We start from the raw sequence: 26657 nt of genomic DNA, 5'->3' as shown, positions 1-26657 counted from the left end.
ATGTTTTAGAATTACACTTGTGGTCCATCAAAGGAGATCATTTGAAACACAAAGGAAAGAAATTGTTAAAATTTAAATCTTAGATTCAATCATAGAGCCCTCTTAAGACTTCTAAGAAGCTTCCTCAGGCTGCATGGGGTCACCTCACCAGAAAGACCACCATGGCCTGGAAAAGGCAAATTATTGAATTTGGGGTGGTCTGGCCCACTCCAAGTTTTACTGAACAGTAGAAAACCTTTTTTGAAAAATTACCAAACCACTAGAATTCTGAGACATTCAAATTTCACATTATTGCAAATACACTAAAAGTTGTCTAAAATTTGATCTGTAATAAGATTATTTTAACTTTCTTTAGCAGATATAGTACTATGCCATATAAACCAGGTATGGAATTTGAAGCTAGTAGCAAACTGGTCATTTTACACAGAGAGAACCAAAGCCCTTGGAGACTGGAGAATGACTTGCTAAAGACGGCAAAGCAAATAAAAAAACAAGAGTAGGCTGATTTCTAAGCCAGAGATGTTTACACACTCACACTTAAAAAGATAAGATTTTAATATTAAGCAGGTTTGAACTCTATAGGAATTAAAATGATAAACAAAGCAAATTTATTTAAATGAATATCTATTTTTTCTAGAACTATACATTACCTGCACTGTTCTAAGCTCTTCGGAAATGGCCTCAAAAGCTTGTTCATTCATCTCAGGTGGAACTGGCTCATTTAATATATCATTATCTAATAAGCTAGAATTCTGAGTATGTAGAGAGCCAGAGCTCCCCGTTTCAGGGCTTAATTTTGGTACCAGTCGAGAACGAAGTTGATAAGCCTTGGTTGGTGTAGTTATAATCTGCATCAAAAATGATTATGGAAAACAACATTAGCACACATGAAAAAAAAGAGCATAGTTAGTAATTTTGTGAACAGAGAGTATAAAATTGGAATTCTATACATCAAAAGGAGAAAGTGCCCTTGATAAACAGCATAGAAATGTCCCAAGTGGAAATGAATTTACCAGCTCAATGCAGTCGCAAGCAAAATTCTAATACGATTTTAAAAAATGAAACTCGATAAGCTGATATCCAACTTCATACAAAGAATAAATGTACAAGAGGCCAGACAATTAACAAGAGAGCAAATTAGGGAAACTTCTCCATCTGATATAAAAATACATTACAAGGGTATGGTAATTAAAACAGTACATTATTAGCATATGTTTGGTCAAATAGAACATTGGAAAGAAATATAAAATCCAGAAACAGAAAGATTTATGCATGGAAATTTCAAATTAGTGAGAAGAACATAAAATATTTTTTAAAAAGTTAAATCCCTTTTTATCATACTATTCAAAAATAAAATAGCAGATGCACAAACACTTCAATGTAAAAACAAAATTAAAGGCATAAAAGTCACAAAGATAAAAATAGGTAAGCCTGGCTACATCAAAATTTTAAACTTCTATATAACAAAAGCATCACATGCAAAGATGAAAGACAAGCAACATGATGGACAGATACATTGGCAATATACATAACAAAAGATTAATACATAAAAACTACAAATCAGAAGAAAAAGATAAACAACCAATAGGAAAAGAATATACAAATGGACATGAATGTATGAAATGATGTTCGACCTCACTAGAAATGAGGGAAATGAGAATTAAAATCATAAGAACATTTTTCACCCATCAGATTATCAAGCATTAAAGGGCCTGACAATGCCAGTTAGCAGGGACAGTGCAGGGAAAGAAGTGTATCCAAACCTAGCAAGGCACGTGGTGCAGCCCCCAGGAGTGAACTTCAACAGGACTGGCTCAAACGCTAAAACATCCTAATACTACAACTTCTCCTTTAACAGAAGCTACCCCAGAGAATGCGTATGCTGGAAATCATCTAAATAAGCCATGAGTCATCCAAAACATAGAAGCCTAGGTTTAAAATGAGGTAATGTTCTAGGTACCAGTTAATATGGAAAGATCCAAGGCATAACCCCAAGTTAACAAAACCATACTGCAGAATAACATATGCAGGATGACTCCACTTTTTAAAATAAAAACAAAACAATAACCAATCTATGAAACAACCATATGTCTTTTCTCTGTCTGTACATATTTACTGTACAAAAATGCTAACAAAAAAGATTAAATTACCTTTACGGATGGGGGATAAAAAGCTAGATTAGACCTAGATTGGCAGTGGTGCTCAAAAGGAATTTTAATCTTAACTGTCTATGAGTCTTTTTTAAACAAAGAGAAGGTATTCATAAAGTACTCATACAATTAAACACAAGCAATAACAACAAAGGATCTGAATTGCGATGCCATTCTTGGTAAACCTCCTAATCCTTTTAGTCCTGTTTGTTCTGTTACAAAAGGAAGAAGAAGAACTAGAATGCCACGGTGCTTCAAGATCTATAATTCTATTGTGCTAAGGGGCTATAGGCACAGGATTATAAGACATTTGGCAATATTCTGCAAGTATTTAAAATAATTTCCTACAAAGATTTCAAAGCTCATCTTTTTAAAAAGACAAAAAATTCTACCTTTATAAGAGAAAAATAGAATTTTCTAGGTTAAATGGATCATGATATATCCATACAATAGATTCTTGTGCAGCTGCCAAAACAAATCAAAAGCCAAAAAAAAAACAAAAAAGGAGAGAAACTTCTTTTTTCGATGCAGACATGGGACAAACTCTAAAATACTGTTTATGTTTAAAACACACATACACCCCAACCATAAAATGATGTGTATATTATACTACTATTTGTATAAAATAAGCAAACACTTGGTGACATTGATGGCCTCCAAAGAGGGTCTTGATTGCCTGGAAGGATAGCAGAAAGAAAGAGACTTGTCAATGAATGGATACCCTTTAAAAATTTCAGTCATGTGAATTATTCAAAATGAATAAAATTATTTTTCAAAGTAGTTTTCTATTAAGTGACACAAAAAGCATCACTGCTAAAAATAACCATTACAAATAAACATCTATTTATTTATTTATTTGAGACAAGGTCTCGCTGTGTGGCCTGGACTAGAGTGCAGTGGCGTGATCATAGCTCACTGCAACCTCAAATTCCTGGTGCAAGCAATCCTCCTACCTCGGCCTCCCAAGTAGCTGGGACTACAGGCGTGAACTACCATGCCCAGCTAATTTTTCTATTTTTTGTAGAGATGGGGTGTTGCTCTGTTACTCAGACTAGTCTCAAACTCCTGGCCTTAAGCAATCCTCCCACCTTGGCCTCCCAAAGTGCTAGGATTACAGGTGTAAGCCATCATGCCCGGCCAACACCTATTTATTTTTTAAGTTTAAGATGTATAAGGAAAGTTTGTTGTTGTTTTTTAAGAGATGAGGTCTTGCTATGTCACCCAGGCTAGACCTGAATTCCTGAGCTCAGTCTTCCCACTTCAGCCTCATGAGTAGCTGGGACTACAAGTGTGGGCCACCACATCTGGCTAAGTAAAGGCTTTTTAAATCTTCAGAGAATTTGATACAAAAGTTAAAATCACCATCATCAGCATCAACATCAGCATCAACTCTTCATCCTTTTACTTTCTTTATATATTTCCCTTTCTCTCTCCCCATCCTTAGATGTTCACACATTTTCTTCTTTTATGAGGGCTACAGTTATTTAGTGGGAAAAAAACCACTCCTGTTATTCCCACTGTCACCTGTGATCTAGCATTTCTATTTTTCCACTGTAAGCTTTGAGCACATGTCACATTATAGCAACAGGTGCCATTTACTGAGATCTACCAGGTTCCAGGCACTTTTTATCAATTATCTCATCTACAGCTCTAGAATCCTGCAATTAAATTACCTTCACCCCTAATTTAGAGAAAAGAATGATAAGGTTCAGAAGTTAGGAAACCTGGCCTAAGGTTAGCAGATTAGACTTAGATTCCAAATGCTAACTTCCTTCCTACCCCACTCTGCCATCAGAACACTAGGACCACTGTGACCCTGGTATAAACTGCCCGCAAGGGACTCTGTGCTTGAGATAAATCATGAAGATTCTGTCCATTATTAATAAAATGAGATAGAACTGATTTAAGATGGAAGTACTGGCTGGGTGCAGTGGCTCACGCCTGTAATCCTAGCACTCTGGGAGGCCGAGGTGGATCGTTTGAGCTCAGGAGTTCGAGACTAGCCTAAGCAAGAGCGAGACCCCGTCTCTACTAAAAATAGAAAGAAATTAGATGAACAACTAAAAATATATGGAAAAAATTAGCAGGGCATGGTGGTGCATGCCTGTAATCCCAGCTACTCAGAAGGCTGAGGCAGAAGGATTGCTTGAGCCCAGGAGTTTGAGGTTGCTGTGAGCTAGGCTGATGCTATGGCACTCTAGCCTGGGCAACAGAGTGAGACTCTGTCTCAAAAAATAAATAAATAAATAAATAAAAATAAGATGGAAGTATTGTTTCACATTACCTACCTTAAGTGTTTCAGCATGAATTTTATTCAGCTGAGAAACTTCTTGCCTCTTGCAGGCTTTTGTTGCTTCCAAAATGTTTTCAAGATTAAGGTTTGCTTTTTGCAAAGACTGAAGTTCTGATTCCAATTCTAGCTGCCTTTTCCTAAGAGATATTGTAAAACTGAGTATTTCAGGTAATAAGTAATGTCAAATATTTGTAGAGGAATTCACAGATTCTGCTTTCAAATAACCGTCTAGTTATCTCTTTAAATCAGAGGTATGCTCTCAGATTATTACCCTCATTTTCCAACTGGGTAAAATATAGCTCAGAGATTGATGACTGTTTAAGGTATTCAACTAGCAAATGGTAGAGCTCAAATTCAAAAGTCCTAATAGTCCATGATGATACCATATGTGACGTTATTTTTAAAACAAATATTTCATTTTATTTTAGGGTAGGATTAATCTTAGTTGTAATATAAATGTAATTTATCTTTGTTTTCTTTTACACAATTAGAATCAAGTAAGAGTATTAATAAACCTATAATTTCTAAAAATCCTGATTTAGTTCATAACAACTGTGATTTAAATTTAGCAACCAAAGAATTCGAGATGAAGAACTTAAGTTCAATAGATACTGATCTCAACAGGAGAGTATTGCTTAAAACATTTGTATCATCTAGATCATTAAATATATTATTATTTTTTTTATTTTTTGAGACAGAGTCTCGCTCTGTTGCCCGGGCTAGAGTGAGTGCCATGGCATCAGCCTAGCTCACAGCAACCTCAAACTCCTGGGCTCAAGCGATCCTTCTGCCTTAGCCTCCCAAGTAGCTGGGACTACAGGCATGCGCCACCATGCCTGGCTAATTTTTTTTTTCTATATACATATTTTAGTTGTCCAGATAATTTCTTTCTATTTTTTTTAGTAGAGACGGGGTCTTGCTTAGGCTGGTCTCGAACTCCTGACCTTGAGGAATCCACCCGCCTCGGCCTCCCAGAGTGCTAGGATTACAGGCGTGAGCCACCGCGCCCGGCCTAAATATATTATTAAAGAGCTAGAAATGAGCCCTTTTTCATGTCAAAATAATTGCTACTATGAGTTTAATATGTATAATAAAATGCCCAATTAAATGATCAATATTAACACTATAGCAAATGAACCCTAAAAGAAAATAAGTGCGCTTACACGTGTACTCACACTTTACCTAGTAAGTTCTTTGAATTCTTCATATTCTTGCTTCGAATTATTCACCTCTGTCTGAAGCTGCAGGAGTTGTGCTTTTAACTTCTCAGTGTTTGTGAATGAACATGGCTCTTTCTGAGCTTTAGGAGAAAATCCTTGTTGACCTGATAATAAGGAAATAAACTCAGTCTTTTTTTTTTTTCCCTAAAGACAGGGTCTTGTTATGTTGCTCAGGCTGGAGCGTAGTGGCTATGCACAGGCATGATCAGAGCCTACTATAGCCTCAGACTCTGGTCTCAAGTGATCCTCCTGACTCAGCCTTCCAAGGAGCTGGGGGCACAGGTGCATGCCACTGTGCCCGGCATTACAACCTTAATCTTTGGAAAACAAAAATAACAGAACAAGTTTTCTAAGTTCTCTGCCAGATAAAACAACAAATGGATTGGAAGGTGGGCCCTAAAATATAAGTGCTTATAACTCGGCAAGAGACACAGGATATAACATAGTCCACCAAAGAGGATTCGAAGTCATGTTTAAAAAGCACAGAGGCCACAGGATGGAGAGGCATAGTTAATTTAAGCCAACATCTTTTCCATTAAGGGAAAGAACAATTTGCATAATGCTAGAAACATTGGTAGTTGAATCTTTCAGGAATTAGTGCTAGCAGCTAATGTTAACAGTAAGCGAACTATTTAGAAAAGGAAACAAATAACAAGGGCAGCAAGTTGAAAGAACTTGGTATCATCAACAAAGGAGAAAATATAAATTTTCAGGTATTGCTTAGAAGACTGAATATATTGAAGAGAGTCCACCTAGTTTCAGCATTACCTTATCATGTAAAAGGTGTTTAGAGAATGAAAGATGTTTAAACACTGGTGAAGTTAAAAACACAATTGCTGTTAGTATCTTTTGAAGGTAGTAAAGTCAAGGTACTATCAAGGCCAATATGGTCAACAAAATGCAGAGCACCATAGAGAAAAGTAGTTGAAATAAAACAGAAAACCCAATCTCAGCTTTGCATCTAAAATCTTAACCTTTCACAATTGCAAAGATGTGTAATCAGCCTAAGTGCCTATCAATTCATGAGTGGATGAAGAAAATGTGGCATATATGTCCCACAGAGTACTACTCAGCCATAAAAAAGGAACAAAATAATGTCTTTTGCAGCAACTTGGATGGAAACGGAGACCATTATCCTTAGTGAAGTATCTCAGGAATAGAGAAACAAACACCATGGGAGCTAAATGATGGGTACAAAGAGATAGAAAGGACATTGGAAACCAAGAAGGGGGTAGGGGAGTAGAGGTTGAGAGGTAAAAACTTACCCATCATATACAATGAACACTATTCTGGTGATGGCACACTAAAAGCCCCAACTTAAGCATCATACAAGGCATCCATGTAACAAAAACATTTGTACCCCCCCTAATATTTTGGAATTAAAAAAAGAAAAAAATAATAATAAAAATAAAATTTTAGTCTCACCACAACCCAAATATGTGACCCCATCTTATTCTTTCATTTAGTCATAACACAATGGAAGAAGGCTTAGAAAAGAAAAATTTTAAAAGCAAAAAGATGGTGTTCTTTATGAATGCAGAATAAAAAGATTAGAATGTTTGAGATTTCAACCTAACAAGAAACAAAGGATGAGAATGAGTATGATAAAAGACCATTAAAATACTAACTCTAAGAATGAGGCAAACACAGATTTTCTTACCAAATTCCAGGGAATTAACACCAATAGCTGCCAAGCCTGTAAGTTAGGATTAGTACTTACCAAACCACTTTTCATAGAGTAAAAGCAATCTCATGAAAATAACACGTAACCAACAGACTGTGTACATTGGTAGCCACAACACAAGGACCAAAACACTATGCTGGGTGGATGGTGAGTCTGACCCCTCTGACATCTCTTACATTGTATAGCCCTTAGCCACACTGATTAAACATTTCAACTGCTACATTTATTCATATTTGATTAGTTAAGCACTTTCCATTTCAAATACTTTAAACAGGAAAATTCCATTTAATAAAAATTAAAAGTAACAACTGAATAAATCTTTGTCAATAAAATAGAGAAATATCAGTATTTTCTTGCTATGTCTATTAGCCTGCATAGTTTACCACTCTGTGATTTTTGAGAAAAAAGTTTAGTGAATGCCTTTTTATACCATAAAAGAATAAGTATGTGTACAAGAAATTAGCACAGCAGGTTTGGAGGCTAAAATGAAGACCCTAACTCCAAGGCACTACACATGCTTGTTAAACAGCCCCTTCTGGCCAGGTCCAGTGGCTCATGCCTGTAACCCCAGAGCTCTGGGAGGCTAAAGCTATGACTGCGCCACTGCACTCCAACCTGGGTGATAAGTGAGATCCTGTCTCTTAAAAAAAAACAAAAAATAGACCCTTTTTACAATGCATGTATACAACAATCATGTCTTACTTTTGTCATTTTTCTCTGTGCCACATAATTCTAAGAAAGCTTTTTCTAGTTTTGCAATGGTCTGGGCATCCATTTCTTGGGCTCTTTTCACGGGCTCTAATAATCGCAGTCTTCTATTCTCCTCCCTGAGGGAATGATTTTCCATAGCATACTTTGCAACTCTGGGGTGGTGCTCTATCTGTAAACAGAGAAGAGTTACACGCATTATATATTTACAAACATTTCCTTAGTAAATTAGTCTCTCTAAAAAGCCATTAGAAAACTTTAGGCACTACTGGCGGTATCATGCTGCAACTATTGCGGAAAGCAACATGGCATTTGTGATTAGATTGAAAATATGAATATCCTACAACTCTACTACTCCAAGTTGGAGTCTAGACCCTTGAAACTTTCACCCAGCCACCTAAGGAGATAAGCACAAGGGTGTATATTATGGCTGACTCTTCATGCAAAGGAGATAGGTTAAATCAATACACCGAAAAGAAGGAAACTATGGACCAAGGTTAAATTGCCCTGTAAGATACGTTAGCTGAAAGAGGCAAGGTGCAGAAATGTGTACAAGAGAAATAAAAGTAAAAACACCTATCCATAATAGTTTGAATATCCTTTAAAAACTCTGGAAAGATACACAAAAAGCTGATAACAGATTTGGGTTTTTTCCCCCCACAATGTGCCTGTATTACCTATCCATCCTCCCTAGGGAAAAGAAAGAACAACAACAACAACAACAACAACAAAAATACAAACTTTAAAAGGCTCAATTCTATAAAGAGGCTACTGATTCAGACAACCACAACTGCCCACTGGGTTGCTATTTCGCTTGGCATGCTGGGGTTGAGTGCTATGTAGCAATATCACCACAACTTCTTCCCTTTTCCTTTCTCTTCCCTTTAACTATCTTGAAAAAGAGGGGAGGGGGAAGAAATTATACAATCATACTGTCAGTTGAATTCATATACAACAATTTCCACTGCATTAAAGAATAAGCACTTTGTGACAAATTTATATTTGCTTTGAACTTCTTTTAGGTTTAGAAATATTAATACTACAAATGCCATGTACTCACTTGTTCTCGCAGAGTTTGAATCTCATCCCTTAATTCTGAGAGCAAACGATCCTGTTCCTCAGGCAGAAAACTTCCCCGGGATTCTTTGTGGAGCTTCTCCAGGCGTATTATTTGATCCTCTCGGAATTTCACAATCATTTTATTAGATTGAATAAATTTTTCCTTTTTGAGGTTGAGGTCTTCTAATTGGGTAATTTTTTCTATTAGAGACTTAAGAAATTTGTAATTTGGTTAAACATGAAAAGTAATTCAGCTTCCCTAAAGTTTCATAAACCCAGCAACAAATACTAACTTCAAATTCAATCTTAAAGTGATACTGCTGAGAGAACATTTAAAAAAAAGAGAAAAAATTTAATCTTAAAGGCAAAATGAGATTTTTCACAATCTTCCTTTATTTATTAACCTGGTGCCATTTATTTCACTCAGTAAGACAATAAAAACCACATAGCGAAAGTCTAAAATATCTTTTTTTCTTTTTTTGAGACGGAGTCTTGCTCTGTCACCTGGGCTAGAGTGCCGTGGCGTCAGCCTAGTTCACAGCAACTTCAAACTCCTGGGCTCAAGTGATTCTCCTGCTGCAGCCTTCCAAGTAGCTGGGATTACAGGCACATGCCACCTCACCTGGCTAATTTTTCTATTTTTAGTAGAGATGGGGTCTCGCTGTTGCTCAAGCTGGTCTCGAACTCCTGAGCTCAAGGGATCCTCCCACCTCAGCCTCCCAGAGTGCTAGGATTACAGGCGTGAGCCACCACGCCCAGCCCCTAAAATATCTTGAATCCCTTTTATTACTAAGTCAGTTTCCTACCTTCTTTTCCTGCTCAGAGTTTTTAAAGAATAACATTGCCTCCTGGAAATACTTCATGTAATCAGTCTTCTCTTTGCCTGTAATTGATCCAGTAAAAAAGAGAAAAAAATATTTATTTCTCAAATTTTAAAACCAAGAGATGAGCTAAAACAGACAGCCTTTAATTGACTGCTTTCAACTAACCTACAAGAACCACACTCTCATCAGCAGATTATGGATTTCAAGTTACCCAGCTACATATTAGCTGTTCTTCAAACAAAAATAAGTTTCTCTTTAGTTAATACATAATAGATTATATATGGTATGACAGAATTATTAGAAGTGGATCTAAAAAAATTAGACGTGCACCTCTTGAGATCTAATTCACTCTCTTGATTTTATGGATTTCAAATTAATTCATTCTCTACTAGCTATTCTTTGAAGAAAATTAAGTCTCTCTTATGCTATTTAGTAAACATATATAGGATTACATGTACTATAACAGAATTTTAGAAGTAGATCTAATTGAAATTAGTCACTTTTTAGCACTTATAATGGATGAATTATTATTTTTTTTTTTTTAGAGACAGAGTCTCACTCTGCTGCCCAGGCTGGAGTATAGTAGTATGATCACAGCTCCCTGCAACCTTGAACTCCTGGACTCAAGTGATCCTCTGCTTCAGCCTCCCAAATAGCTAGGACTACAGGCTCATGCCACCATGCTCAGCCAATTTTTAATTTTTTTGTAGAGATGAGGTCTCACTATGTTGCTCAGGCTGGTCTCAAACTTCTGGCCTCAAGAGATCGTCCTGCTTCAGCCTCCCAAAGTGAGGGATTACAGGCTCGAGCCACCACATCAGGCCTATTCAAAATTACTTTAATTCCCCTTTCCACCATATCTCACAGAACTCAGTGCCTATGGTATCTGTATCTGATTATAAACAACATACTGTGTTCCTATATAGGTGAAATAAACAGAGGTAAACAAACAGAAAGAAATACTTATAGAAAAATTTGGGTAGCCTTATGTGGTGACTATCTATCATCAGAGGGCTCTTATAATATTCTTTGTACACAGTCTTCTCTAAGATAAAGGACACTGTGCTCATCCTACCTGTGGTCAGAAAGCTTTCTGGTAACGTCTGCCCTGAAGTAAGCTGGGACAGTTGTTCTTTGAGCCTCTTCACTTCAGCTTGGAGCTGGCTCACATTTCCTTGGGTGTCTTCATTTACCACTGCCTGTTCAAGAATTTTTTTAAAAAGCATTAAAAGAATGCTTTTTGAGTTGTATAGTCCTGTGTTTATATTTTTGGTATGATTTGGAGGGATGAACAGCAAATAAAATGTCACTTCCATCTCACAAACAGTCAAAAGGCCACCAGAATGACAGTGTGCTGGAGTGGGGAAGAAGCTTCCTTTTCCTGTGCCTTCAGACCTACAGCCAGGGAGAGACCAGCACCAGCCAGGCTCTCCTCCCTCAAGCTCCCACTTTCTTCCTAGCTCTACTGACTAGCCCTGGGCCTTTAGACGGGGTCACCCTTAGCATCAGAGTGTGTTCACCTAATACTTCCTTCCCTTTGAGAATGACAGCCTCCCCCCACTCTCCCAATGAAGAGGAGCAAACACTTCAGTGGGTGTCATTTCCCCTTTGTCCTAGTTCCCTACGGTGAAGGAGCCTAGCCTGTAAGTACACGACAACTTGCGAGGCTAGCCTGAGCCCCATCAGCTTGGTAGAAACAACCCTCTCCAGAGGAATCCAACCCTTTATGTTTTAACAGCCCTCCTGGAAGGAGGGGTTGGGTTGACAGCTCCATTCTGTTTTTCACCATTTCATTTTCTTAAAGAAATGTCTTACTTAAGACAACTTCTAAAAGGTTAAAAAGGCCCACAAACAAATGTACCACCGAGGTGTGGGATGGTGGAGAACGCTGTACACGTGTGGGGACAGGGAGTATGTGGGATCTCTGTCTTTTCTGTTCAATTTTGCGGTGACCTAAAATGCCTATAAAAAATAGTTTATTAATTAAAAAAACATCAATTTTAAACAAGACCCACAAAACCTACAGGATGACAAAAAGTGCCAACAGCTGAGCACCTACTAGGTCAAAGGGACCCAGTTGTGAAATACACAATACTTCAGTGAAGAAAAAACACTCTCTGACAGCCCCAAGGTCCCCTGTGTTTTTGTCTTAGGCCCAGCCTGCTCATTGGGAAAGATTTAAATAGCTCATCCTTAAGCCGCAGATACCCTAGCACTTTCCACTAACAGGCTGCAGCAGGGGGACTCACCATTAATAGTGACTAATACGAGGCTCCTGGTTTTGTTGTTTTGTGTGTTAACAAGCCATATCTGATTGCTTCTGATTTTTACGGCTAGGCTCATTACAAGGCACTACTGTACTTCTGACATCACTGTCACATTGGTGACATCATAATTCTAATTATCACTGCATTTCTATACTCTCTAAAGAGTTTTATTAAGTCTCAAGAGACTTAGGGTCAGGAAGCTCTAATGATTTTTCCTCCTCATATCTCTAATACCCCAGAGGGTCATAATCCAAGGAAGTAAAATGAGTGACTACTAGACCTATTTTGTTATGATGTATCGAGAGGAAGAGGAAGAGGCAACACGGATCTCTTCACTCTATGATAAAGGCATCTACTTAGGGGGTAAGAATAACCAATTTCTCCCTTGAAAGAGAAAGGAAATTAATCTACCAATTTATGGCACTACAATTCTTTTGTCTGGAACCAAGGGGTCTCCCACCTCTCCAAAGTAAGTAGGCAACTCCTTGGTCTTTTAACAGTCTGCACCAAAGGTTGGCAAAGTGCTGCCCATGGGCCAAATACTGCCTGTTTTTTTAAATCAAGTTGTACTAGAGCTATGCCCATTTGTTTATATTATTATATTTAATCCCATTTGTCTATGGCTGTCTTCTCACTACAAATGCAAGTTGAATAACTGCGACAGCGATCATGTGGCCCAAGAAGCATAAAATATTTACCATCTGGCTCTTTATAATAAAGGTTTTCTCACCACTGGTGTACATGAATATCAAATAAGCTTCTTGTACATGAAGTAAAATGGGGAATTCTTGGATATGAAATTGTGAAATATACATTTGGTCTTAGCCCTGTTTTCTGGCATATGACTCCTAAAATCCTTGAACCCTCCAAAATGATAAATGTCTTTGTGCCTGCTAATGAGTTGATTGGTGGCTGGCAGCCCCTAGGTAGCTTTCAGGATGGGGTCCAGTTTCAGGAAAGACCAAGGCAGGATTAGAGGGTTGGGACTTTGCAGCCCCAACCCCTAACTTCTAGGGAGGGGAGAGGGGCTGAAGGTTAAGCCAATCATCAATGGCTAATGATTTGATCAATCACACCTGGTAATGAAGCCGCCACAGAAATCCAAAAGGACTGTGTGGCAGGGGTGGGGGTGTGTGGTTTCAGAGAGCTGAACACCCATGGAGGTTCCTAGAGGGTGGTATGTCTGGAGAGGGCCACTACCCATACCTCACCCTATGCAACTCTTCATCTGTATTCTTTGTAATATCCTTTATAATAAACCGGTACACATGTTTCTCCGAGTCCTGTGAGCCACTCTAGCAAATTCATCCAACCCAAAGAGGGGGTTGTGGGAGCCTGATCTATAGCCAGTTGGTCTGAAGCATAGGTGAAACAACCTGGGCTTGCAAGTGGCTTTGGAAGTGGGGGGTTGTCTTGTGGGACTGAGCCCTCAACCTGTGGGACCTGACACTACTTCCAGGTAGATAACATCAGAATTGAAATTTAATTAAAGGACACCCAGGTGATGTCCATTGCAGAACTGATTGATTGGTTTTGGTGCAAAGAAATCCCCAAACACTTTTGGTGACCAGAGGTCACAGAAGTCTTCTGTGTTGATTGTTGAGTGAGAGAATAGAAAAAACACTATTTTTTTCTTATATCCTCAGATTAGAGTTGTAGCTAATTCAAAAGACAAAGTTTGTCAAGGTTCTCAAATTACTTTCATAGCAGACCCCCCCCACCATACACATGCATGCACATACTCACACCACACACCTCTCTGCTAGCACGCTTCAGACAAATTAGTTTCCAACCCAATTACAAAGTAAAAACTTTGCCCGCTCTTAAGAAAAAAACTAGCCAAACAATAAGGATAAGATCTAACCTAGATTTTTAATTGCATATGTGATATAGAAGGCTAGGAAAAATGGAATAAAAATATTGCATATAGCAAGAAAATCTTTTACAGAGAAATAAATAAAAGTTAATGTCAATATTAGAGCAATCACAAAAATGGCATACTACAAGCTTAACTATTTTTCTAATTTATTTAATAAAATATAAGCAAGTATTTTACCTTGTTTTTAATCAACTTGGCTCTTTGAGCAAAATTAAGTGTTGACAGGGTTTCCCCAAAACACCTGGACCCAGGATGAACATTTGCAATTATGGCTGTTTTGGCGTTACCTCCAAGGGAATCCTGTTTAATGACATGAATGGTGCATATTTTCAAGTCAGCAATCACAAGATCTTTCTAAGCAAAGAAATGTATTCTCTTGCTAAGGCTCAGAGACTGTCCCACTATCAACCTTAGTGAGCATAACCAAAAAGAGCCCAAGAACCCAATGATCTACTTTACCCGTAGTAAGAAGGTAAGTTTGGAGTCTCTGTAGCAAACATGTCTCTGTTTTCCATTACCCACATCGACAAGTGCAGTGATCACTTGGCCCAGGCAGCTCAATGATCGGTTTATGTTACCTGCTTCCTAAGGTGTTGGGGAAAAAGAACAAAAATTTAAGTGTACTGGTTACTTTTTGGTGTTTTGAGTGAAAATATATCTAGCAGAGTGACAATTTTGGATGGAAAGGCAAGTCAGGGACAATGTTAATAAAAAACAACTAACTTTTAAGCAAAGAAAATGTGCCCAAATATCCCCTAACCTTTTCCTATTTGACGTACACTACAATTGCAGTATTAGAAGACAAACACAAAAATCATGCAAAGAAAAAAAATATTAATGTCACTTCATGATTGTAATAGTTAAAAATTGACCTATAGGTAGAGATAAAAGCCAGAAAACAAGAGGGGAAAAAAGGACATAAAATCCATTTATGCTAAACAGTTTAAGGATATGATAACTAATAACTCAAAGTCACTGATGAACTTATTACAACAGAATATTCAGTCTAATTCTGTAAAGGATAATAGACAGTAGTTTAAGGGGAAAAGAAAAATGTTTGAGCTAAATATGTTACGCTGGATTTTTACTGCAGGTAGCATATTTTGATAACTGGGTCTGCAGTGATGGGAATATTAAAAAAAGTGAAAGAGTGAAAATTATAAAGCAAGATGTGCTGAATTCAGAGTTGCTACTATGTGTATCACACAGTAAGTCAGGAAGGTGGTTAGGTGGCGTGGTTGAGAGCACTGCCTACAGAGCTGGACTACCTTGGTTTGAATCTCAGCTCTACCCTTATTAGCTGTGTGATACTGGACAATTTACTACAATCTCTTTAATTGTAAAATAGAAAGGATAATAGCATCTACTTCTCAGAGTTGTTGGGAAGGTTAAATGAGTTAATATATGTAAAGCATTTTACAATAGGATTAGCATATGTCCTTTAATAAGTATATCCTATGTTTATTATGCTTCAAATCTCAATAGAAACACGAGCTTTAGATTGCCCAAAACTGCCCGAGAGCCTAGGAGGTGCAAATCCTCACTTTTAACGCAAAAAGTAGACTTTTCCCCTACCACTTTCAACTCCTCTCCCCTAGTCCATGTATATCTTAAACTACAGAATCCACAAATTTTATTGGTGATTCATATTATAATACACATATACATACTGACAATCTGTATCACATAGAAGCTCTGGTACCACTGCTAATACCTTAGCCTAGGACTGGGTCCTTAACCCTCTGCACCTGAAATATTAAGCAGCATAACTGGTCTTCTTTCTCTTTAGGCTCTCCCCTGTTGAATCTGACAGTGGTGGGTCAGATGGCTAAGTTTTTATAAAAACAGACTTTCTTTATGAAATCATTCACTTGCTCAAAATTTTTAAGTGTTTCCCAGTGTTTGGTGAATTGTGCACAAACTCGGCCTGGCAATACTGGGGTCCTTGTGATCTGAACCTACTTGCCTCTCTAATCAATCAATCCAGTGACCCATGCTGAAATGCCAAATGCCACACTTGTTCTGCATCCATAATAATCTCTGAGACGCCCCGCTGCCAGCATGCATTCCCTGTTCCTCTCTCCTTACCAAAGCCTTTGAGACAACTCCGGAACTACTTCTTTTCCACACTCCTCCCAAGCAGTCCATGTCGCATTCTTCTTCTGGCCCCTGCTGCCTCTTGTACCATCATCCTCTCTGGCATGAATTTAAACATTCTTGCTATTGACAGACCTGCCCTATCCCATTTATGTTTACCATCCCTACCCCACAACAAAAATGTCTATTCCTTTCAGATAAGAACAATTTCTTACTTATTTCCAGCCCTTACAACTCTCAACTTTGTACAGTCATATATCACTTAATGATAGATAGGGATACATTTTGAGAAATGCATCATTAGGCAATTTTGTCATTGTGCAGACATTATAGAGAGTACTTATACAAACCTAGATGGTATGGCCTTCTACACATCTAGACTGTATGGTATAGCCATAATAACCTTATGGGCCCACCATCATATATGTGGTCCGTCGTTGACCAAAACATCCTTAAGTGTCACATGGCCATACTGACTTCTAGGAAGAATTCACATACAAGTTGAAGATAATAATTTCAATCTTACCTTCAACCTCACCCCTTCTGCATGGGTATCTTTTTGTCTTTCAGATCCTGCTAAATCCACCAGGTTGAGTAGGGAGGTCCGTATATTCACAGTCTCACTGTTTTTCTCCATGGACTCTATTGTAATTGTAAAGACTGCATGAGACCTAGACGATTCTCTGTTCATTGATGTTGATGCAACACGTCTATTCCTCCATCCTCCAGACAACACCTAGGCAAAAGGAAAATATATTAAAGAGGCAACAGTAGGTATACTTAAGACAAACTTAAAACATAAAATAAGCACTTGAGAATCACTCATTTTAATAAGAAAAATACTAACATATAGCTAATTACCTACTTTTAAAATATTTACACAAAGTATTTTTTCTCTCTAGAACAGCAGTGAGGAACAGCTATGGCCTTTGCATTGTTATCTAGCTTTTTAAGAGAAATTATATTATCATAATTTCCAAGTGGTACACAACAGCCACCAACATCAGCAGGAAATCTGTAAATGGTGGTAAGAAAAATTACTGGTCCATCAAGGAACATACTCAAGTTATTTTCTTTCCTTTGTGTTCCCTCTCCATGTTACAGAAAGAGAACAAGCAGGAAATCAGAAGGCATAACATCTAGAACTGGTTTTGCCATCCTCTATTTGTGTTAATTTAATGTAAATCATAAAACCTCTCTGAACTCCTTTTTTTTAAGTAGAGTTACTAGACAATGAGAATGTTGGACAATAAAAATCTCTAAATTATCTCCAAGCCTAAAGTTTTGTTGGCTCTTTCAGTCTACAAAGCATTTTTCCCCTCTATTCTCTATGGCAAGCAGAATACATGAAGGTTCAGGCTGCAGGCTCTGGAATCTGATGAACGTGATTGGTCACTATTTTCTAAGCACGGTCTGGGGCCAGTTGAACCTTTTCAAGGCTCAGCCTCCATACCCATGCAATGGGAATATGGGTCCCTACCCCTAGGACAGAACATCTAAATTAAATGTGCATATGAATCACCTAGGATCTTGTTAAAATTCAGACTTTGATTCAGTATGAGGTGGGGCCTGACATTCTGCATTTCTAACAAGCTATCAGGTAACACTGATGTTCTGAGGACCATATTCTGAGTAGCAAGATCATAATAAGTACAGGGTAAAATGGGGAAATTAGTATCTTTACCTCAAGGAGTATATTCAAAATTAAATAATGTACACAAAAAAAATTAACACAGTGCTTCATACCTACACTCAATAAATACTAACTGTTCTAATCCTCTTTATTAACAAGCCACAGTATAAAACTGAAATTATTTGTATCTTTTATATTTCTTGAATAGTATTTTATGCTTCCTTTTCAAAACATTAAATATTGTGTATTAAATAGTAAGTAAATCATGATACATTCATACTGCTGTAAAAAACAAAACAGGCCGGGCACGGTGGCTCACGCCTGTAATCCTAGCACTCTGGGATGCCGAGGCGGGTGGATCGCTCGAGGTCAGGAGTTCGAGACCAGCCTGAGCAAGAACGAGACCCCCTTCTCTACTAAAAATGGAAAGAAATTATCTAGCCAACTAAAATATATATATAGAAAAAATTAGCCGGGCATGGTGGTGCATGCCTGTAGTCCTAGCTACTGGGGAGGCTGAGGCAGTAGGATCGCTTAAGCCCAGGAGTTTGAGGTTGCTGTGAGCTAGGCTGACGCCACGGCACTCACTCTAGCCCGGGCAACAAAGCGACACTCTGTATCAAAAAAAAAAAAAAAAAGAGACTTCCTCAAACATAGGACAAACCAAAAAATATTATTATTTTAAAAAAGCAAGGTGTGGCCGGGCACAGTGGCTCACGCCTATAATCCTGGCACTCTGGGAGGCTGAGGCGGGTGGATTGCTTGAGGTCAGGAGTTCGAGACCAGCCTGAGCAAGAGTGAGACCCTGTCTCTACTAAAAATAGAAAGAAATTACCTGGCCAACTAAAATATATATATATAGAAAAAATTGGCCGGGCATGGTGGCGCATGCCTGTAGTCCCAGCTACTGGGGAGCCTGAGGCAGTAGGATCGCTTAAGCCCAGGAGTTTGAGGTTGCTGTGAGCTAGGCTGATGCCACAGCACTCACTCTAGCCCAGGCAACACAGTGAGACTCTGTCTCAGAAAAAAAAAAAAAAAAAGTAAAAAAAAAAAAAAAGCAAGGTGTAAAAGTCACACAGCATGCTATCACTTGTGCAACATAAGGGGGAAAAGCAAATACAAGCATGTTTGCTTGAATACTTATACAAAAATCAAAATATAAACAAAAATACTTGATGAATGTTCATGAATTGGAAGAATCAATATTGCCAAGATTTAAATTCTACCAAAAAAGATCAATAGACTCAAAACAATCCCATTCAAAATACCAGCAGTCTTTTTTGTAGAAATTGACAAGCTGATTCTATATAAATAATAATGCAAAGGACCAAGAATAACCAAAATCATTGCCAAAAAGCACAAAGTTGGAGGACTTCCCCTACCTGATTTCAAGATTCTACTCAGCAATAAGCTACAATAATCAAGACAGTTTTGTACTGGTATATAACATATAGATCAATAGAACTGAATATAGTCAGATATAAACCCATACATGTACGGTCAATTGATTTTCATCAAAGGTGCAAAGGCAATTCAATGGGACAGCCAGGCATGATGGCACATGCCTATAGTCCCAGCTACTTGGGAGTCTGAGGTCAGAGGATTGCTTGAGTCCAGGAGTTCAGGGCCAGCCTGGGCAACATAAAAAGACCCCCATCTCAAAAAAAATTAAAAAGGCAAATCGATGGGAAAAAGAAAGTTTTTTTCCAACAAATCATGTTGTATACTGGATCAAAAACAAAAAGGCAAGAAAACAGTACTAAATAAAACAGACAAAAACACTAAGGAAGATGGTAGAAACTAGTACAACAATATCAATGATCCTATTAGTGTAAATAAATTAGGTATGATACTGTCAAGAGTGGTTTAAAAAAAAAAGAAAAATATACCTATGGGGTTTACAAGAAACACCTAAAACAATAAAACACAAAAGGACTGATGAGAAAACACATACCAGGCAAATCCTAATCAAAAGAATGCTAAGTGGTATATGAATATCAGACAAAATAGATTTGTAAAGCAAAATGTATTGATAGGAAAGCATAGAGTCAATAAAAAAATTATATATTCAAATCAAAGGAACATATACTAATTCTATCATTGTACATGTGCCTAATAAAACAGTCTACAGCAGGCCCTCAAATAACATCATTTTGTTCAATGTTATTTTGTGATGATGCTGATGAGGGGGAAAAAAATCAATTCCCAGCTGGGGCTACTATGTGGAGTTTGCACATTCTTTCCATGTATGCATGGGTTTCTCTGGGTACTCCAGTTTCCTCCCACATCCCAGAGATGTGCACATTAAGTGAACTGGTGTGTCTAAATATCGCCAGTGTGCCAGGTGTGGTGGCTTACACCTGTAATCCCATACTTTGGGAGGCTGAGGCAGGAGGACCGCTGAGACCAAGAGTTCCAGACCAGTCTGTGCAACACAGAGAGACCTGGTCTCTACAAAAAATGAAAACAATTAGCAGGGCATGGTGGCATGCACCTATAGTCCCAGCTACTCAGGAGGCTGAGGCAGGAGGATCACTTGAGCCCAGGAGTTCAAGATTACAGTGAGCTATGATCATGCCACTGCACTCTAGCGTGGGTGATAAAATGAGACCCTATTTAAAAATAAATAAATAAATACTCTGAGTGTGTGTGTGTGTGTGTGTGCGTGCCGTATGAGATAATGGGGTTCTGTCCAGGGCTGGTTCTGGCCTTGCACCTTGAGCTGTCAGGATAAGTTCTAGCCACCCCTAGCCTGAACTGAAATAAACAGATTGGAAAATGAATACAAATGATTGTCAAATAAAAAGCCACAAAATACAGGATAATCATACAAATGCATAACAATAAATGACGTGGTACAAAAGCGCTCAGCGAGCCCATCATATTTGTTACTGTTTGTTTCTGAACTGCACGGTAGTAGGCGGGGCTAATGACAATTTTCATTTTGCAAACATTTATTCCTTGATTTAACCCACCACCACTACAACTGCCATCACTCACCGATGTACCAAATCCTGGGTAATTATCTTACTTGTTTTTATTAATCTTTCTTTAATGCATGTATAGGTCGCTTTTATTTCATGTTTAATATTAGAAGTGTCTTGCATCTTTATTTGGAAAGTTTTGATGTTTTTGTGACCAGAAATATGCCACAGAAACTTAACTCTTATTTATATCAGTTAGCCTATGTTTTATTACACATTGTTTCGCTTAAAGCCAGCTTCCAAGAACCTACCAACATTAAGTGAGAACTTACTGTATTTCCATAAGTATATATTCAAATAGACAAAAATCAAGATGAAATTAATAAAATCAACACCTTATTGGGAGATCAATATATCTTTCTGAAGTATCAATAGATTATAGAGACAAATGAATAACATCATAAAATCTTATACCCAAGGATATACATTCTTCTCAAGCACATGATATTTATAAAAATTAGTTATTCTATTAATCCATTGTATTAATCCATAAATCATGCCTCAATAAATCTCAAAGGCTATAAGTCACACAAGACCACAATCTCTGACTCCAGTGCAATTAAGAATCAATGTGAAGGCCGGGTGCAGTGGCTCACACCTGTAATGCTAGCACTCTGGGAGACTGAGGCGGGCGGATCCTTTGAGCTCAGAAGTTCGAGACCAGCCTGAGCAAAAGCGAGCCCCCGTCTCCACTAAAAATAGAAAGAAATTATATATATATATATATATATATATATATATATAGAGAGAGAGAGAGAGAGAGAGAGAAAATTAGCCGGGCATGGTGGCACATGCCTGTAGTCCCAGCTACTCCGGAGGCTGAGGCAGGAGGATCACTTGAGCCTAGGAGTTTGAGGTTGCTGTGAGCTAGGCTGACGCCATGGCACTCTAGCCCGGGCAACAGAGTGAGACTCTGTCTCAAAAAAAAAAAAAAAAAAAAAGAATCAATGTGAGAAATAAATTAGAAATTCTCATACATTTGGGAATTTTAAATCACATTTCTAAGTAATTCGTGGGTCAAAAAAATTATAATAGAAAAATATTTAGATCTAAATAATTAAAATATTAAAACTTGTATGAATTTAGTATTAAGAAGTAAATTTAAAGTATCAAATATTTTATCACAAAAGAAAGGCCAAAATGAGATAAACATTCAGTCTATGAAGCTGGAAAAAGAGCACCATGATAAACCCATAATAAAGTAAAAATGAAGAAAATATTAAAGAGCAAGGCCATATAAACAATATCAAATATGTAAAATGGAAACAAAATGGCAGCAAAGATTTAAAAAATGAGAACACTAGGAATAACCTTATGCCAGTATATTTGAAAACTGACAGCAAACTAAAATTTTTCTAGGAATATATAACTTACAAAAACTGACCCAAGAAGAAATAAAATGCCTGCGAAACTCTATTAAAGAATTTTTATTTGTGGTTAAAAGTCTCATAGAATACAAAGCCCAGGTGATTTCTACCATAATACCTAAGAACAGGTCATTCCAATCATAAAACTTCCAGAAAATAGATAAAAGTGATAATAAGACAAGGAGAACAAGACAAAAAGAAATGACAGGTTGATATCAACCTTTAAAATTGATGAAAAATATTAAACAAAATATTAACAAGTCTAATCTAGTACCTTATCAGGTTAACAAGTTAAAGGAGAAAAATCATATGATTATCTCAATAGAGGTGAAAAAAAAGTATTGGACAAAATTTAACACATATTCTTGATTTTATAAGATAGTTGGCAAGATGACTGATTATAAAAGCACGTTATAAAAATCAACTACATCTCTATGCACATCTAACAGAAAATGTAATTTTAAAAAAGAGAGAATAAGAAAGACTAAATAGTTGGGCTTGGTGGTATGTGCCTGTAGTTCCAACTACTCAGGAGGCTGAGGCGGGAGGATAGCTTGAGCCCAGGAGTTCGAAGTTACAGTGAACTATGACTGGGCCACTGCACTCCAGCCTAAGCAACAGAGCAAGACTCTATCTCAAAAAAAAAGAAAAAAGAAAAAAAACAGCAACTAAAAACATAAGGTATATTAGAATAAATTTAACAAAAAATACATAAGATTTTTGTGGTGAAAGTTATTAAAATTACATTGTAAGATATTAACCTAAATAAATGAAGAGACATATGATGTTTACGCACAAACTGAATATTGTAAAGCTGATAATTCTTCTACACTGGTCTATAACTACAATGTGATTCCAGTCAAAATCCCAACATGATTTTTTGAGTGTACACATACATACATACTGGGTCACATATATCCCTTACTGGGAGAGGCTCAGTTTAAAAAGTTTGAATCAAAAGACTTGTTGAAGATGAAAGAATAAATTAATAGTGGAATATTATACAGCAGGGAAAATAAATGAAATGCAACATAGATGAAGTTCATAAACCATGTTGAGTTTAAAAAGTCAAAGAGAACTAAATAAATACTTTTTAAAACTCAAAGTGGAGTTTTAAACGAGATTTAAAAGTGGAAGAAAATGATGATGACATTCAATAAGAGGTGCTTAATTTTGAGGAGGAGCCAGGGATACAGGATAGGGAGGAGAACACAGGTAAATAGGATAGTACTGGTGATATTTTGGTCTTAAATCGTCTAATGGGCTCCTGCAAATTCACTTTAATATTATGTTTTGTAACATGTGCATATCTTGTATGTATCAAATAACACATAATAAGAAATTATTTAAAATCAATTGGTCAGATCAGATTCCATAAAAATGTAAGCAGAATACTTTGTAAATTCCTGTCAAGAGGTTTGCTTTTCCTGAGCTGGATGCTCAAGAAGTTGGCCTTTTACACTACGAGGGCTTTTGACACTTAACAAGTAAGCAAAGCTAGAAATAACAGAACAGCCAGCTGGTTTAAGGCTACAGTCCTAGGAGCTCCTCAAACAGGCAGCTCCCAGGAGGAACCACTAAAGAAACATGGGCACTAATGAATTGTTACCTACAGGGTAGTTTTTAAGAGTACCTGATTAGAATGAATGGCACCAAAATAATGCAAAATCAAGCAGCTCAAAGTTTACCTTAAGGAGAGATCTATAAAATACTGCCAATATTTCTTTACTTCTCAAGAACATTCTGTATTATGCCTCTATGACATATTTTTGGCACCTCAATTCTTTTGCGAGACTGGGGTGCTTTCACAGCATGTGTGTTACCTAATCATCAAATAAATATTCACGGCAGTGTACCTGATAGGCTTCGGCAGCTGAGGTTACCACCTGCTCTACCGCACCAACAACAAAGACTCCTTTCTTGATATGTTCCCTTAAGTACAGTCCAGCTGATGCTGAGTCTAGTAGATCGAATATCTGCTCGTTGTAGATTTCAATAAAAGAACACTTACAAAGGAAACTCTTCCCAGCTCCAGCCTGAAAAAAGAGAAGCTTTGTTTAGATACATTATTTTTATGTGTTCAATCCTAGCTTTAATGAGCATGAATCTTGCATTTGCTTCACAAGATGTAAATTGCCTATACTATCGTCCTTTAATACAAGATACCTAAAAGTCAGTTAAAAAAATCTAAATAATTAGTTTCAACACATCATTATATTTTAAAGCATCATCAAACTGTGGTCCCAGGAGCCCTGGAGTTTCCAAAGGTGCCTCAGAGCCAACACAGGGAGATAGGAATTGAGCAGTTCAGTTGGGCAATTCCCTTTTTGTCTTATATATAGACTTCCTCATAAAGTTTTATTTGAAACAAGTGTTATGCTCTTTAAAAGACTGAAAATAATTTAAGAGACTCTGTGTAGAATTTTTAACCACAGAATGCATGCATAGCCCTAAGCTTAATTATTTCCCTGGCAGGCAATTTGTATGTCTAACACCAATGTTAGGGATAGACAGTTTCTGCAAAAGAGTAAATGGTAAAGCAAAGTTATATATCAGTTTCCTTAGTACACAAGTAATAGAACATATAACACTAATGGTTCTTAAGCCTGGCATTCACCAAGCTTCAGAAGCACAACGGTGAGAATGACCCAACCTGGGAACCAATGAAAGAGGAAAGACCATATGTCCAGGACGATGGATGCATACCACATGGGGAGCAACAAGGTCATGGTAAGGTGGTAGCAGGTGCTACAAGGAAGGTAAGAATGGACCCATCACCACTGAACATCATGAGGATGCAGGGACACCTGTGAGCCTAAGTACAGGGAGATGATGGGGCTTAATGTATTCGTGTATCTGTTTTCCTTGGTTGAGATTGTCTTTATACTTTCTCACTTGCAAAATCTTTTGAGAACCTAGAAACACTCCTTTCTTGTAAACCAGCAATCTGGGTTAAAAGATAATGGATGTCTTATAAACTAAAAACTCAATTAAATTGAAAATAAAAAACTCAGAATCCTTAATTTTATCTTAAGAATTGAAAGAATTGTAGAGTACCATCCACGCTCCTCCATGTATCATGAGCTAATTAGTAGCTAACTACTCAAAATTAGACATCTCATGGAACCACTTTATTTTTATAGTAAGTTTTACCTTCTCTTTTTCACGATCAATTAAAGAAAATAAATATTCAAAACTTCGTGGGATTACTCCTCTCAAATTATGAGAAAAATGATCAGATTCAGATGGTCCTAAAAAAAAGTTAAAAAGAAACAAAAAGAACCTATTCAGTTTTATTTTATTCCAAGTCTTTTAAAATGACAGCACTAAAAGGCAATTTATACAGAAATGATATAAGATGATACATTGTATAATCAGTTTCCTACTTGTGCCCCAAAAAAGTTTAATTTAGGTCTGTGGTGCTTGCTTGCTTTGGCAGCACATAAAGTTGGAAAGATACAGAGAATATTAACATGGCCCCTGCACAAGGATGACATGCAAATTTGTGAAGTGTTCCACATTAAAAAAAAAAAAAAAATTAGGCCTGTGAGACATAGCATCATAGAACCTGTCTATCAATGAGACTGAAGGAAAGGCTCACAGTGGTCACCAACCAATTTTTAAAAGTAGCTGTTGTCTGATAAACAAACAAATCCATCTAGGTACTAAGCTTGAAATTTTTCCAACTGCCTGGTACCAAAATCAGCAGAAATACCAAATAATTGTACTTTACTTATTGCATATTACATTTGGTTTCATACACTGATGCTCCAGGCCATAGCAACACACTGTGTGACTATGGGTGGCTTAATAACTCCCTTGTAAGCTTCAGAGTTCTCAACTATAAAATGGGAAAAATAACAGTAATAACTACCACAAAGGGTTGATGGAAAGAATTGAGTGAGAGTATAAAGGTAAAGCACTCAGAGCAGTGCTTTAAACACATTATTACTAAAAATTAGGATTAGCTAGCATTTTTTAAATCAGGCAGTAAAACCCAAGCTGGTGAAAAAGATACTGAAAAAGATACCTTACAAGATTTCTATGCAGACAGAAAAATGCAGACTAGCCCCATCTCTATTTTGTTCCACTGGAGAAAGGAAAAGCTATCAGTGGATATGTAAATAGCAGGATTTTAAAGAATACTAATTCAAGGTACAGCAATATTAACCAGAAAAAAATATATATAGACATAGATTCTACATATATATAGATATAGATTCTATATATCTATATCTATCTATCTATCTATATATATATATATAGAAAAGCCCTAGAAGGTACTATAAATATTGGTTAAGTATGTCTTAGAGACCAAAGGAACTAACAAAATTCTGGTATGTTCAAGAAGGATACGGACAATAAATTTTAAAATATTATAGTTGCTGTCCCTCTGCCTGGAAGATGATTCTCTGGAACAATCTCATGGTTCACTCTCATTTCACTTAGTAACTCTCCCCAGATGTCACCTCCTGAGAGGTCTTTCCTGATC

General features: G+C 37.2%; 1 protein-coding gene and 1 non-coding gene across 3 annotated transcripts in view; one reads left to right on the top strand and one right to left on the bottom strand.

The window, feature by feature from the left end:
- The window catches only part of KIF15 (kinesin family member 15), a 66563-nt gene that overhangs the window by 29090 nt on the left and 10816 nt on the right, over window positions 1–26657 (bottom strand). For both annotated transcript variants that reach the window (XM_045530996.1, XM_045530997.1), the window contains exons 6-17: window positions 25319–25416; window positions 24022–24201; window positions 16708–16917; window positions 14544–14669; window positions 14262–14384; window positions 11014–11137; window positions 9921–9997; window positions 9116–9325; window positions 8050–8227; window positions 5626–5767; window positions 4439–4580; window positions 651–848 (exon numbers count right to left, since the gene is read on the bottom strand). In XM_045530996.1, the coding sequence (XP_045386952.1) occupies window positions 651–848; window positions 4439–4580; window positions 5626–5767; window positions 8050–8227; window positions 9116–9325; window positions 9921–9997; window positions 11014–11137; window positions 14262–14384; window positions 14544–14669; window positions 16708–16917; window positions 24022–24201; window positions 25319–25416 (1808 nt within the window). The remainder of the gene's footprint in view (window positions 1–650; window positions 849–4438; window positions 4581–5625; window positions 5768–8049; window positions 8228–9115; window positions 9326–9920; window positions 9998–11013; window positions 11138–14261; window positions 14385–14543; window positions 14670–16707; window positions 16918–24021; window positions 24202–25318; window positions 25417–26657) is intronic.
- Window positions 25587–25690, top strand: LOC123623664. Its single transcript, XR_006729958.1, has one exon. It is a non-coding gene; the product is annotated as a U6 spliceosomal RNA (small nuclear RNA).

This window comes from Lemur catta, chromosome 18, assembly GCF_020740605.2.
Source record: "Lemur catta isolate mLemCat1 chromosome 18, mLemCat1.pri, whole genome shotgun sequence".
Classification (NCBI taxonomy): Eukaryota; Metazoa; Chordata; class Mammalia; order Primates; family Lemuridae; genus Lemur; species Lemur catta.
This window is presented reverse-complemented; position numbering and strand designations above follow the sequence as displayed.